This window comes from Capra hircus, chromosome 10 (genome assembly GCF_001704415.2).
Source record: "Capra hircus breed San Clemente chromosome 10, ASM170441v1, whole genome shotgun sequence".
Classification (NCBI taxonomy): domain Eukaryota; kingdom Metazoa; phylum Chordata; class Mammalia; order Artiodactyla; family Bovidae; genus Capra; species Capra hircus.
In genome coordinates, this window is record NC_030817.1 from 10891552 (window position 1) to 10906382 (window position 14831).

At 37.9% G+C, this 14831-nt stretch overlaps 1 protein-coding gene across 1 annotated transcript in view; it reads left to right on the top strand.

Moving 5' to 3' along the window:
• CEP128 (centrosomal protein 128) overlaps nt 1-14831 on the top strand; it is a 466954-nt gene that overhangs the window by 35862 nt on the left and 416261 nt on the right. The window contains exons 4-5 of the mRNA XM_018053897.1: nt 12830-12956; nt 14156-14274. Of these exons, the coding sequence (XP_017909386.1) occupies nt 12830-12956; nt 14156-14274 (246 nt within the window). The remainder of the gene's footprint in view (nt 1-12829; nt 12957-14155; nt 14275-14831) is intronic.

The following is a 14831-nucleotide window of genomic DNA, read 5'->3' on the forward strand; positions in this document are numbered from 1 at the left end:
CTGAATTCTGTCAGAACCTTCTTTTTGTAAATATATTTCAGATCTTAGGAGTTAGGTTCTTAGACCCTTATGTTTAAAATTTTATTGCCAAGTTTCCCATGAAACTACTAGACAGAATTTTTTACAAAATTTTGCTTTGAAGCTAGTGGAAAACTGTAGACTTTGGAGTCAGACTTATTATTGAATCCTGAACTTTTTCCACTAGAAACCATTTCAATGATTTTGAGCAAGTTATTAAACCTTTCGGAACTTGAGTTTAATCATCTGAAAAATGAACATAATTATATATGCCTTATAGAGCTAACATTTATTGAAGTAGTCATGCTGTTTTAGACTCTTGTTAAACCTTTATGTTCTTGTTATTTCTTTAATTCATTAAGTAATCCCTATCTTCAAGTGTTGAGTATGTTCTTAATATAGTACTTGGTATATTAGGCAGGGCTTCCCTGGTGGCCCAGAGGTAAAGAACCAACCTGCCAAGGCAGGAGATGTGAGTTCCATCCCTGGGTTGAGAAGATTCCCCTGGAGAAGGAAATGGCAACCCTCTCCAGTATTCTTGCCTGTGAAATCCCATGGACAGAGGAGCCTGGCGGTTTGCAGTCCATGGGGTCGCAAGAGTCGGACACAACTGAGTGACTAAATCCCCACAGCACATTATAGGCATTCAGTACTGGTGCTATGCTTTCCTTGAATTCATTGGTTCTGACTTAAGTTTCTTTTGTTTATTATTGTTTATATAAATGACATAATGTGTTATAACATTCACAGTGATAAGTGTACCTGATTATTTTGACTTCAGAGTGTATGCTAAATAGGCAGCATACGTAATATTGCTTTTGCCCCCATGATTATATTGCCTGTCCACCCAAAATACAATAAGGTACTATTAAAAATACATTCCATTTTTCATACATGCTTATTTAACATTACAAATATTTTATGGAAGTACTTTTAAAAAATTAAAAAAACTGGTTAGAATATGTGTTCTGTATGGGCTTTGAATATATGAGATTTCATTTAAAAATAAAATAGTTACATAAATAAAGGGAATTTCTAAATTTGAAAAGTATTTGTATGGACTTATGTTTCCATAAATCAGCATATGCAGAGAGGTTAGGGATAACAGTCAGAGATAATGATCTTTTTGATAAATGAAAAAGATAGCAGCAGCCATTGAAAAAATACATTTCAGCAACAGATGGTGGGACTGGAGAAATACGGAATCCATAAATTTCCACTCTAATTTTATAAAATGCCCCACCTCCTCCACCTCTTCTTTCTGTCCTCCTCCTCTTTGTTCTAGTGTTAATAGTAGAAGATTTAATCTGTAAGGGATCAAAGGAGAGCTGATAAAATTAACTCTACCACCAATCTATTTTGCAGTCTGTTGCCAGATCAACCTTGACATTCTGTGGGGAAACAGGCAGTGAAGGAAAGTCAAGTAGAAAGCACTCAATTGGTGTGCCCACGGCTGTCATTATTATGTTGGACAAAATTTTTGACATCACCTCTTCTCTTCCTCTACTTGTGCCCTGATTTTGCCAAATTGACCTTACACTTGTAAATCAAGTACTTCAGTTTTTCTTTTTTATACAACATGAACTGCCTCCACAGTTACCTGTGCTATATTTGTTGTGAATGTTTGCTAAATACTGACTTTACTGTCAGGTGAAACCAGGGTAAATGGTTAGATGAAATATTCACATGTTTCCAGTTTCTGCTCAACCATGCAGCCAAGTGGATGCAGTTACCTATACATGACCAGATTTGCATTTATGTATAATCTGTGTTCTGTATAATTTGTGTTAGGAGATGTGTGTTTTCCTAGTATGAAAATAAAGGATAATTTGGAGTAATAAATTATCTGAAGAAACTAAATAAGATCTTTAATAGTTTCCACAATTTAAGCCTACTTTGAATTACAACAGGCTTCCCTTGTGGCTCAGCTGGTTAAGAATCTGCCTGCAGTGTGGGAGACCTGGGTTCAATCCCCGGGTTGGGAAGATCCCCTGGAGAAGGGAAAGCCTACCCACTCCAGTATTCTGGCCTGGAGAATTCCATGGACTGTATAGTCCATGGTGTCGCAGAGAGTCGGACACGACTGAGTGACCTTCACGTCACTTGAAGTGCAACATTTAGAATGTTTACCAAGGTCGTTGTTGACTTTTTTTTGGTGTGTTTTTCATTTGTATGTAAGCTAGTTATTTGAATATTTGTTACCTATTGTGTTTATGTGCGAGTAATCACTGTTTCCTATTTTATTTTTGTTTTATTCCTACTTTATTATGGAAATTCCTCTTTGAGAAAGTAATGGTAGATAGTTTTTTTCCCCTCTCATTCAATGAGCTTCATTTTGTTGAGAATGTAAGTATGTGAGATACACTGCTTATTAGTATCAATAACTATAAATTAACCATGGAAGTTAATCCATGTGGCTCTTTGCCTTTTCTCATCTTACTGAGGGCAAATTTTACTTAATACGATTTATTTCATAGGCGTTTTTGATACTGTGTGTGGAGTTGGTGTCTAGTTTCTTAGCTGTTTACTGTTGCTTGGAAACCTTACCTTCCCAAAGACTGGTCAAGAGGTTTAGTTATTAATGACTTTTGGAAAGTCAGTATATATATATTTTTTCACTGAAAGAAACAAACCAGAGTCCCAGTCCCAGGTGAGGTGAAGTTTAGCGTAACTCTTCCACTGAATACAGCTGTAACACCTTTACTGAATGCATGGAGTAGCTTTTTGAGGACTCTGAAAAGTAAAGACAGGTAGTCCTGTTGCATGGTTTTGATGTGCATGAATTTCATCATCCCTGTGTGGTCAAAATAACACCTGTCCTTAAACAACACAATTCAAATTTCAATTAACACAACATTGTATTAATGATGAGTAACTGCAAAAAAGGAGAAACTTTGCTGCTAGCTTTTCAGGCCACACATTACTGTGTAAATAACAAATTGCTGCTTTTGAAATTGTCTGCTAATTGGTTGCAAACAGTGAAAGTATAATTGTGATACTTCCCTTCTATTCCAGTAACAAACCTTGCTATTTATAAAAATACATAATAATAATAAAGGAATTGGTCAAAAAGTGAAAGTGTTGCAAATAAATGAAAATTGATAATGCTAAAATGAAATTTGAATTATATTATGGAGGAGTTACACGTGGGGTTATAAAGATGTAGGAAGGGTTGTGGGGAGGAATAGTTAGGGAGTTTGGGATTGACATGTACATACTGCTATAAATATATTTAAAATAGTTAACCAACAAGGACCTACTGTATAGCACAGGAAATTCTGCTCAATGTTATTAACAACCTAAGTGGGAAAAGAATTTGAAAAATGATGGATACATGTATATGTATAACTGAATCACTTCGCTGTACACCTGAAACTAACACCACATTGTTAATCAACTGTACTCCAATGTAAAATCAAACGTTGAAATAGCTGAGAGTGAGAATAGTGACAGTTTTGCTGTTTAAGAGTCTGTAGATGTACAGAGGAATTCAGTGAGTCATCTTTAGGGAATTATATTTTTCTGAAGAGTTTCTTCAGATTAAAACATCCCATTTCTTCACTCATGTTTGCTCTTATTTTCAGCATCTGTAATCATCACAATGAAAATTGCCATTTACTGGACAAACCAATCTTCCCTAGGCATTGCTCTAATTATTCTACATACATTATGTTATTTCATCCTCAATATAAAATGTTAGTCTGCTAAATAGGTCAACTGGAGCAGATGCAGAAGTAGTATAGTTGAGGCAAGTACTGGCTTTCTTCTGGTTCTTCTGAATCATGATGTTTTTAATGATTATACTCCTTATATGGAGTGTGACTGCTGCCTAGGTGATTTCTCTTTATATATTTGATTTGCAGTATACTCAGTCTTTCTGAGTTTTATATATGTACACTATATATATATATTTCAATTCACTGAGCTTGACTTATATTTTGTCTCAAATTAGACCTTCAAATAGAGACGTTAGAGTCCTTTCAGAGATGTTGATCAAAGTTTTTAAAATTTTCTCTTTTCTTGTTAATCTGAAAGCTTATAATTTATTTACTCCTTTCCAAAATGATGAGTTATTTCCCTAGTATTCTCTACTGGTGACCAATGACTTTTTTTTTTTCTTTTTGAGTATCATTAACTTGTGAACTTAGGCATATTAGAACAGCTTTATTCCATTGTAGTTAGTATTTTTATTGATGCCCAAATTATTTCATCTATCACTAGAAAGAGATTTTTCAACTTAAATTGTTTGTTTAAAAGAATGTCTTAACAATTTGAATGAACTACCTTATAAACAAGTATTGCCATTCAATTTCAGTGGCTGAGTTTTATTTTTATTTCTACTGGGACAGTTCAGTTCAGTCGCTCAGTTGTGTCTGACTGATTCCGACCCCATGGACTGTAGCACGCCAGGCTTCCCTGTCCATCAACAACTTTGGGAGCTTACTCAGAATCATGTCCATTGAGTCGGTGATGCCATCCAACCATCTCATCCTCTGTCGTCTGCTTCTCCTCCTGCCTTCAGTCTTTCCCAGCATCAGGGTCTTTTCCAATGAGTCAGTTCTTCACATCAGGAGGCCAAAGTATTGCAGTTTAAGCTTCAGCATCAGTCCTTCCAGTGAACACCCAGGACTGATCTCCTTTAGGATGGACTGGTTTGATCTCCTTACAGTCCAAGGGATTCTCAAGAGTCTTCTTCAACATCACAGTTCAAAAGCATTAATTCTTCAGTGCTCATTTTTCTTTATAGTCCAGCTCCCACATCTATACATGACGGCTGGAAAAACCATAGCTTTGACTAGATGGACCTTTGATATGCTGTCTAGGTTGGTCATAACTTTTCTTTCAAGGAGCAAGTGTCTTTTAATTTCATGACTGTAGTCACTGTCTGGAGTGATTTTGGAGCCCCCCAAAATAAACAATTCCATTGTTTCCCCATCTATTTGCCATGAAATGATGGGACTGGATGCCATGATCTTAGTTTTCTAAATGTTGAGTGTTAAGCCAACATTTTTACTCTCCTCTTTCACTTTCATCAAGAGGCTCTTTAGTTCTTCTTCACTTTCTGCCATCAGGGTGGTGTCATCTGCATATCTGAGGTTATAGATATTTCTCCCAGCAATCTTGATTCCAGCTTGTGCTCCCTCCAACCCAGCGTTTCTCATGATGTACTCTGCATGTAAGTTGAATAAGCAGGGTGACAGTATACAGCCTTGACGTACTCCTTTTCCTATTTGGAACTAATCTGTTGTTCCATGTCCAGTTCTAACTGTTGCTTCTTGACCTACATACGTATTTCTTAAGAGGCAGGTCAGGTGGTCTGATATTCCCAATCTCTTTCAGAATTTTCCACAGTTTATTGTGATCCATACAGTCAAAGGCTTGGGTGTAGTCAATAAAGCAGAAATAGATGTTTCTCTGGAACTCTCTTGCTTTTTCTATGATCCATCAGATGTTGGCAGTTTGATCTCTGGTTCCTTTGCCTTTTTTAAATCCAGCTTGAACATCTGGAAGTTCATGGTTCATGTACTGTTGAAGCCTGGCTTGGAGGATTTTGAACATCGCTTTGCTAGTGTGTGAGATGAGTGCAATTGTATGGCAGTTTGAACATTCTTTGGCATTGCTGTTCTTTGGGATTGGAATGAAAACTAACCTTTTCCAGTCCTGTGGCCACTGCTGAATTTTCCAGATTTGCTGGCATATGGAGTGCAGCACTTTCACAGCATCATCTTTTAGGATTTGAAATAGCTCAGTTGGAATTCCATCACCTCCACTAGCTTTGTTCATAGTGATGCTTTCAAAGGCCCACTTGATTTGCATTCCAGGATGTCTGGCCCTAGGTGAGTGATTATCCCATCGTGGTTAAGTGGGTTATGAAGATCTTTTTTGTATAGTTCTTCTGTGTATTGTTGCCACCTCTTCTTAATATCTCCTGCTTCTGTTAGTTCCATACCGTTTCTGTCCTTTATTGTGCCCATCTTTGCATGAAATGTTCCCTTGGTATCTCTAATTTTCTTGAAGAGATCGCTGCTGCTGCTGCTAAGTCACGTCAGTCGAGTCTGACTCTGTGCGACCCCATAGACAGCAGCCCACCAGGCTCTCCCGTCCCTGGGATTCTCCAGGCAAGAACACTGAGGTGGGTTGCCATTTTCTTCTCCAATGCATGCAAGTGAAAAGTGAAAGGGAAGTCGCTTAGTCGTGTCCGACTCTTAGCATCCCCATGGACTGCAGCCCACCAGGCTCCCTTGTCCATGGGATTTTCCAGGCAAGAGTACTGGAGTGGGTTGCCAGTGCCTTCTAGTCTTTCCCATTTTGTTGTTTTCCTCGATTTCTTTGGATTGATCATTGAGGAAGGCTTTCTTATCTCTCCTTACTACTCTTTGGAACTCTGCATTCAAATAGGTATATCTTTCCTTTTCTTCTTTGCCTTTAGCTTCTCTTCTTTTCTCAGCTATTTGTAAGGCCTCCTCAGACAACCATTTTGCCTTTTTGCATTTCTTTTTCTTGGGGATGGTCTTGATCCCTGACTCCTGTATAGTGTTATGAACCTTCATCCACAGTTCTTCAGGCAGTCTGTCTATCAGACATAATCCCTTGAGTGTATTTGTCACTTGCACTGTGTAATTGTAAGGGATTTGATTTAGGTCATATATGAATGTTCTAATGGTTTTCCCTACTTTCTTCAATTTAAGTCTGAATTTGGCAATAAAGCATTCATGATCTGAGCCATAGTCAGCTCCCAGTTGTTCTTCCTGACTGTATAGAGCTTCTCCATCTTTGGCTGCAAGGAATATAATCAATCTGATATTGGTATTGACCATCTGGTAATGTCCATGTGTTAGTCATCTCTTGTGTTGTTGGAAGAGGGTGTTTGCTGTGACCAGTGCGTTCTCTTGGCAAAACTCTTTAGCCTTTGCCCTGCTTCATTCTGTACTCCAAGGCCAAACGTGCCTGTTACTGCAGGTATCTCTTGACTTCCTACTTTTGCATTCCAGTCCCCTATATGAAAAGGACATCTTTTTTGGTTATTGTTTCTAGAAGGTCTTGTAGGTCTTCATAGAACCGCCCATCTTCAGCTTCTTCAGCATTACTGGTTGGGGCATAGACTCAGATTACTGTGGGGTTGAGTGGTTTACCTTGGAAATGAACAGAGATCATTCTTTCATTTTTGAGATTACATCCAAATACTGCATTTTGGACTCTTTTGTTGACTATGATAGCTACTCCGTATCTTCTAAGGGATTCCTGCCCAGAATAGTAGATATAATGGTCATCTGAGTTAAATTCACCCATTCCAGTCCATTTCAGTTCGCTGATTCCTAAAATGTCGATGTTCACTCTTGCCATCTCCTGTTTGACCACTTCCAATTTGCTTTAATTCATGGACCTAACATTCCAGGTTCCTATGCAATATTGCTCTTTATAGCAGCGAACCTTGCTTCTATCACCAGTCACATCCACAACTGGGTGTTGTTTTTGCTTTGGCTCCATCTCTTCATTCTTTCTGAAGTTATTTCTCCACTGATTTCCAGTAGCATATTGGGCACCTACTGACCTGGGGAGTTCATCTTTCAGTGTCCTGTCATTTTTCCTTTTCATACTGTTCATGGGGTTCTGAAGGCAAGAATACTGAAGTGTTTTGCCATTCCTTTCTCCAGTGGACCACGTTTTGTCAGAACTCTCCACCATGACCCCTCCGTCTTGCTTCAATTGTTTTCACCTGATTTCAAATGAATGGAGATGAAAGAATAGACCTAATATGTAAATAGTGTATTTATGTCAAATTAAAGTGAAAAAATGTCATGTTCTATGATGCCAGTTCTGCAGTGGGGGAAATAGAATCAACATTGGTATGTGGTGAGGTTTCCAAGATAAACTCTTAGAATCTGGACCATTGCGGTCAGTACAGTAGTCTGTTTGGAACACTGATTTAGTTTCTGCAAAATAGCATCATCAATCATAGTAAATGAATGTTAAATAGAGTTTTTTTAGTGTTTTGCTTTTATGTAATTTTGAGTTTGATATGCTTTTGCACATAATTAGAAGTTATAATTCTAAGGAATTTAAAAGAAATTTTATATCTTTTTGTCTTTTTGTTTTTTATTCTAGGAGTTAGCAAATTGGTTTTGTACATCATGAGTAGATTTTGTGTGGTGTCTGTTGTTTTATTGCTACTTTAAGTGTAGTTTTAAATTTTATTACATTTAGTTTGTGTCTTAGGTGGAGGACTTGTTCTTGCTGTGATGTTTGCAGGAGTGATTAAAAAAAATCTTTAACCTCTTTTCCTTTTACAGTTCATTTCTTGATCTTTATATATTAGCTAGTTCATCTGTTCAATGGTATATGGCATATCTATTGAGAGTTTTAAAATGAGATTGCCAAATAGTTTGTCTTAACTTTTTATCTTATTTCTGAAATGATCAACTTTACAACATCTGTTAGATTTTGGGAGTAATGTATCCTTTCTCTTGTTCTGCAATATTTTCCCATATGTTCTATGGTGAGTTTTTGTTGTTAGGGGGGGATTGTGTGTGTGTTTGTGTGTGTGTGTGTGTAAATTCATCTTCTTAATCAGCTTTTAGTTACAGGTCAGGATTTGTTTGCAAATAAACCCGCATAATGGGTTTCCCAGGTGGCTCAGTGGATAAAGAATCTGCCTGCGATGCAGTAGATACAAGAGACATAGGTTGGATTCCTGGGTCGGGAAGATCCCCTGGAGAATGGCATGGCAGCCCACTCTAGTATTTTTTCCTGGAGAATCTCGTGGACAGAGGAGCCTGGTGGTCTGCCGTCCATACGGTTGCAAAGAGTTGGACACGACTGAAGGGACTGAGCACAGCACAGCGTAAAAAGGATGCTCGCAAATTCTGCTTCTGGCGTTTGTTGATGAGGTTATTTTAGATCAACTCTCCCATGCAGAACAACTGAAAAGATAAAAAAGTGTAAAAAATTTTACTAAACTATTAGTAAAGTACCAACATAGTGGGGAATATAATTGTCAAGATCTGGCAAAAACTGAAATCTGGAAGGAAGAGTCCTGCATTTGGGACTCCTCCTCTGTTAACGCAGTAGCTGATCTGAAACGAGGTGGCTTAGAAGTGGATAGGATTAGAGCTATCAGTAGACCTAAAGAGGCTGGAGGGACCAGAATTGTAGTTCAGGAACCCTCCAGCTTTTGAGTGAGACCCCAAAGGGCGATAACCTAGGAAAATGGTGAACTGAAAATAAGAGCAGTGATAAAATGAAAATAATTGACAATGCTGATGGGGACGGAAGCCCAGCTTTGAACCATCTCAGTTCAGTTCAGTTGCTCAGTCGTGTCTGACTCTTTGCAACCCCATGAACCGCAGCACACCAGGCCTCCCTGTCCATCACCAACTCCCAGAGTCCACCCAAACCCATGTCCATTGAGTTGGTGATGCCATCCAACCTTCTCATCCTCTGTTGTCCCCTTCTCCTGCCCTCAATTTTTCCCAGCATCAGGGTCTTTTCAAATGAGTCAGCTCTTGGCATCAGGTGGTCAGAGTATTGGAGTTTCAGCTTCAACATCAGTCCTTCCAGTGTACACCCAGGACTGATCTCCTTTAGGCTGGACTGGTTGGATCTCCTTACAGTCCAAGGGACTCTCAAGAGTCTTCTCCAACACCACAGTTCAAAAGCATCCATTCTTTGACCATCTCAGTTCTAACAAATTAAGGCGCTTTGGGTTTCCTGGTGACCTAGGCTCACTCTCTGATAGAAGCAGAATCAAATCCCTTCTGAGAGAAGATGTCATCAATCCAGAGCTTTAAATTAACTCCAGTTTTTCTTATGTCTGTCACATGATTAAAAAATACTCAGGCATAAGAAAGTGCAAGAGGTGACTGAAAACCAAGGGAAAAAGAGGACCTGTAACTAACTATAAAATAACTATGATTAACCTGTACAAGAAATTAAGACTGAAAATGTTGACATAGAATTGAAAACTCTAAAAGACAGAAAAATAAAATGAAAATCACAAGGATTTCCCTGATAGTAAGTGGCTAAGACTCTATATTCTCGATGCACAGGGCCTGGGTTCAGTCCCTGGTCAGAGGACTAGATCCCACGTGCTGCGACTAAAGGTCCCTCATGCCTCACCTGGAGATCCTGCATGCTGCAACGAAGATCAGAGATCCTGTGTACCCAACTAAGACTTGGTGTAACCAGAAGAAAATTAATGGAAATTGAAAAATATAACTAAAATAAGCAAACAAGTAAATTAGGAAAAAGAAAACATCAACAGATGGATTAAGTAGTGGCTTGTATACAGTTGAAGAGAGAATTAATAAATTGAGAGATAGACCAGCGAAATATATTCCAAAAGGAAAATGGGGGAATGAAAGGAGGAGAGGAGAGCATGGATGACCCATGGGATTTGGTAAAACGGTGTCACTTGAGTGCAGCTGGTTGGAGAGGGAGAGGAGAAGGGAAGGGGGCCGGAAAGAAAGGGACAGAAGAAATGAGGAGACGTGACTGAAGACTTTCAACACTTGAAAGAGATCAGATTACAGATTCCATTATCTGAGTCAGAAGTGGAATAACTACAAATAAGACTACACATAATCATGTCATTGTAAAACTATTGACACTTAAAGAGAAAAATCTTAAAGATAGCCAGAGCTATAAACGGCAGCTTACCTTCCAAAAGATGCAGTGATTAGAAATGTCAGCTGACTCTGCTTCCAAAAATATAATCAACTTTACTTCAATTAAAAAAAATAAGCTTAAGAGGATATTGACATCAGGCTTAGCTTGTAAAGATGCAAATAATAAACACAGGAAACCTTGGTAGAACTCGTTCTGTCACTAATTTGTGTTACCTAAAGACATTTTACCTTTTCAGTTCCTTTTTTCATGTTGTAATTTGGATTTGAAGTTTTTAATTTTAGCATTGTACAATTTTAGTCTTGTATGGATTACTGATTTGCTATTTTAAGTTCTCTATGTAAGACCTCTCGTCTACCTGTATGTTAAACTTAGTTTCATTTTATGTGTGTGTTAATTACTCTCCAGGTAGACTTTAGTTCTCCCAGGCTTTATCAGTATATTTCCCTGGATTGATAATCTGGGCCCTTAACTGGTGAATGTTCAGGCAGGATGGTATTGTACATACCCCAATGTAGAGAAGCAGGGAACAGAGGATATGGAAATACTAGCTTTATCTTTTTTTTTTTTTTCCGGAAATGAGAGTGGCAATACAAATACAATCTTGAAATCTAGCACTGTTCCTTTTAATCCAGACTATTTTAACCTTGATTCTCCAGAAGAGCTATACCCGAGCAACCAAAATGGAAAAGGATTTGCTCATTTGTGACTCATTTGTTTCAGCTGTGCTCTTCCTTCAGCTGAAGCTACTTTCTTTCTGCACAGTTTCTCAAGGAAACCAACTTATCCCTCCATAAGTGATGTTCTACCTTTAATTTTGGCTGGATTTAGGAAGCTCTCTCTTTTCCATCACTTGTTTTATTTTGACATTCTCTTTAAAGAGTTATAGATGACTTGATTTCTGGATCCATACGTTATTTTTATTAATATTATTTTTTTATTCACACTTGGCTAAAATGCCTAGACCAGAAGTTTCTCAGCAATTCATGGGATGTGGATCTTCCTTAGGTTTACTCTTTTTCTTTCAGATTTTAGTTGAATCCTCTTTTTAGGTCGATAGCTCTGTACAGCTCTGGATGTTATTCTCAGTATTAAGTGTGTTTTTATTTGTCGTAGCTCTTTAGGTCTAAAAAGATGCCATCTTATTTTCCCTGCTGGCTAACTCTCTGCTGGTCTGAAGAGAGCATTTGGACAATTGTGATCCTAGTTTGTACTAATAGTCTAACATCTGACCGTGTGGTTTTCTGGGATTTGAAGTCTTTGAATGAGCGAAAGAGATGTTCTGATGCAGAGTTGGGCAGTGCGCATTTTTTCATAACGGCAGTCACTCTGACAACTGTTCATTTTCCTGTTTGTTACAGATCTGGGGCTTCCGAGGGAATGTTTAGAACAGAGGAAAACTTTTTCTTTCTTTTTCAGATGTGTTGGCCTTTTTATGTTTCTAAGCATGGGTGGAACATCCATCTCATTTTGTAAACCCTTGGATAGTAGACATGTCTTTTGTATTCTGGTAATACAAAGACGGAATAGGTAGGGACAGATGGTATTTAAAACCACATTAGAGTTGGCTCTTAAAATATTTATGTTTACTGTTTTTATATTTCTATTGACATAACTTAGTTCAGAATTTTCTGTGATATAAATTCTCTTTAGGAACACCAATAGTTCAGAAATAGCTTAAAAAAGCTGTTCAGTAGCTCAGTCGTGTCCGACTCTTTGAGACCCCATGAATCACAGCACGCCAGGCCTCCCTGTCCATCACCATCTCCCGGAGTTCACTCAAACTCACGTCCATCGAGTTGGTGATGCCATCCAGCCATCTCATCCTCTGTTGTCCCCTTCTCTTCCTGCCCCCAATCCCTCCCAGCATCAGAGTCTTTTCAGATGAGTCAACTCTTCCCATGAGGTGGCCAAAGTACTGGAGTTTCAGCTTTAGCATCATTCCTTCCAAAGAACACCCAGGGCTGATCTCCTTTAGAATGGACTGGTTGGATCTCCGTGCAGTCCAAGGGACTCTCAAGAGTCTTCTCCAACACCACAATTCAAAAGCATCAATTCTTCAGTGCTCAGCTTTCTTCACAGTCCAACTCTCACATTCATACATGACCACTGGAAAAACTGTAGCGTATTTGTATTTGGAAGTTGTTTAAGAAGAATAAATCTCCCTTCGTTATATTTTTTAATTTAGTTAAAAGAAAGCTTGGAACAATCAATAGGCCAACTGCGGAGTCAACGGTTGTCGAGAAACTCAGGAGGGAGAAGTATTTCTGTTACAAGTCTGAGTACAAGTGACCTCGATGGTGGCACTGTGACAGGTAAATTTTTCAGATTCTGAAAACCTTTTCTTTCTTTTCTTTGTCTTAAAAATGTTCCTGAAGTACATATTGAGGACATGTAGTATTTAGACAGATGTAACCCATACTTAAAGTCCTTCAAATAAGGTGCTAGAAGATACAGTTTTACAGTGAATATTTTGAAACATGTTCAATGGGACTTTGATATTCTGAGTCTGTTACTTTGGTTCTTCTCAGGCTCTGTAGACCATGTAAAGCTTTACCTGACAAAACTTTGATTTAATTGTCTGCCTCCAGTCAAAACAAACACAAATAGGATTTGCTATGTGGTGTACTTTCTGGATTAGAAGTCTTATCTTAGGTTCATAGTTCTTCAAATGTCTCATTATGAAATACCCTGTGATAGTTGTTAAGAACAGGGGAGTTTTATCCTTTCTGTGCAGCTAGATTCCAGTGGCTGCACAAAAGGTGATAACGCTTAGTTTGCCTATAATTAACCTTACTTATACTTTGCTATAAGTGGCAACCCACTCCAGTATTCTTGCCTGGAAAATCCCATGGACAGAGGAGCCTGGTGGGTTACAGTCCCTGGGGTCACAAGGTGTCGGAGACAGCTGAGTGACTGAGCACACACATCCTTTCCCACAGCACCAAGGTTCATGTTTGAATAGCGAAGACTTGTAAAAGTTTGCGGTGAAGAGAGGCAATTAGAGTGAACCTTAGTAGCTTGCACTGTTAATATTACTATTGGTCATGATAATGACTAAAAATCACAGTTGGCTATTTCTTTATGTAGTTTAGTTCATTTATACTGATTTTTAAACACCATTCAGATTTTAGATAATTTGTTGTTTGAAAATTTCTGTTTTATTAGTATTAGTTTGGGGAATCATAGAAGTTATTTTTATAGCAACTTACTATTTTTATGTAAGAGAAAATATTCTATCGCTTCCTTGAAAATTAAAGCCAGTTAGAATTTTTGATATGTTTCTATTTTCAGATCACTTCAATTATTCATTTTATCTGCTTTAAGAGCAACATAAGTGCCAATTTTGTGGAATTTTATGGCCACAGCGAGATTTGTTTGTGATTGTCTATGGGAAATAGTGTGTGTTAAGGGCACATGTGTATATCCATGTGTGTTATGTACTTCCTGAGTGAAAGTTTAGATTGTTGCTTCTTATTTTTTAATCCTTTTCTCTTTTCTTTCTTCTGTAAAGACAGCTACCGTTTTCCACCTACCTCACCTCTCAAGGACTATGGGGATCAACAGGGTATTAAACGAAATAGGTCCAAAACTGGTGTCCGATTTGTTCCAGAGACTGATGACGTGGGCCAGGTACTTTGTTCCCATTCTATAGTCTGTATTCTTCCTATTTCTGTTTAAATGACTAACACTTGAATTTTGTGGCTGTGTTTTAACTGTTAGATCATCACTAACTTTGTACTAATTTTTTTAACGAAGTAAACTATTGTATTTTCAGTCTGTTGATTACCATCATACATTTATTTTGAACTTTGTTATGGAGGATTATATTTTGTTTTGTTCCCTTGCTCAGGTGGCTCACTGTTCTGGAAGCTCTGCTATGTCAGCTACTTTGTAATTTGCTAAGTTTAGTTTACTGTGAGCAAATTAGTCTTTATGTGGTTAACCTATTGATATTTTCCTTAATTTTTTTCTTATTGTTGAATCATTGATGGAGCCACTTTCTATGAAGCAGAAATTCTAAACTTTTTCCATGTATTCATGAAAGATTTTGAAAGTATTAGTTCTCTGGATATACGTTTTTGCTTTAAACTTCTCTGCAAGATCTGAAAGTTTTTGTTGTTGTTGCTTTGGGTTGCTAAATTAATAATGGATTGGAGAAACAGACTGGTTCCAAATAGGAAAAGGAG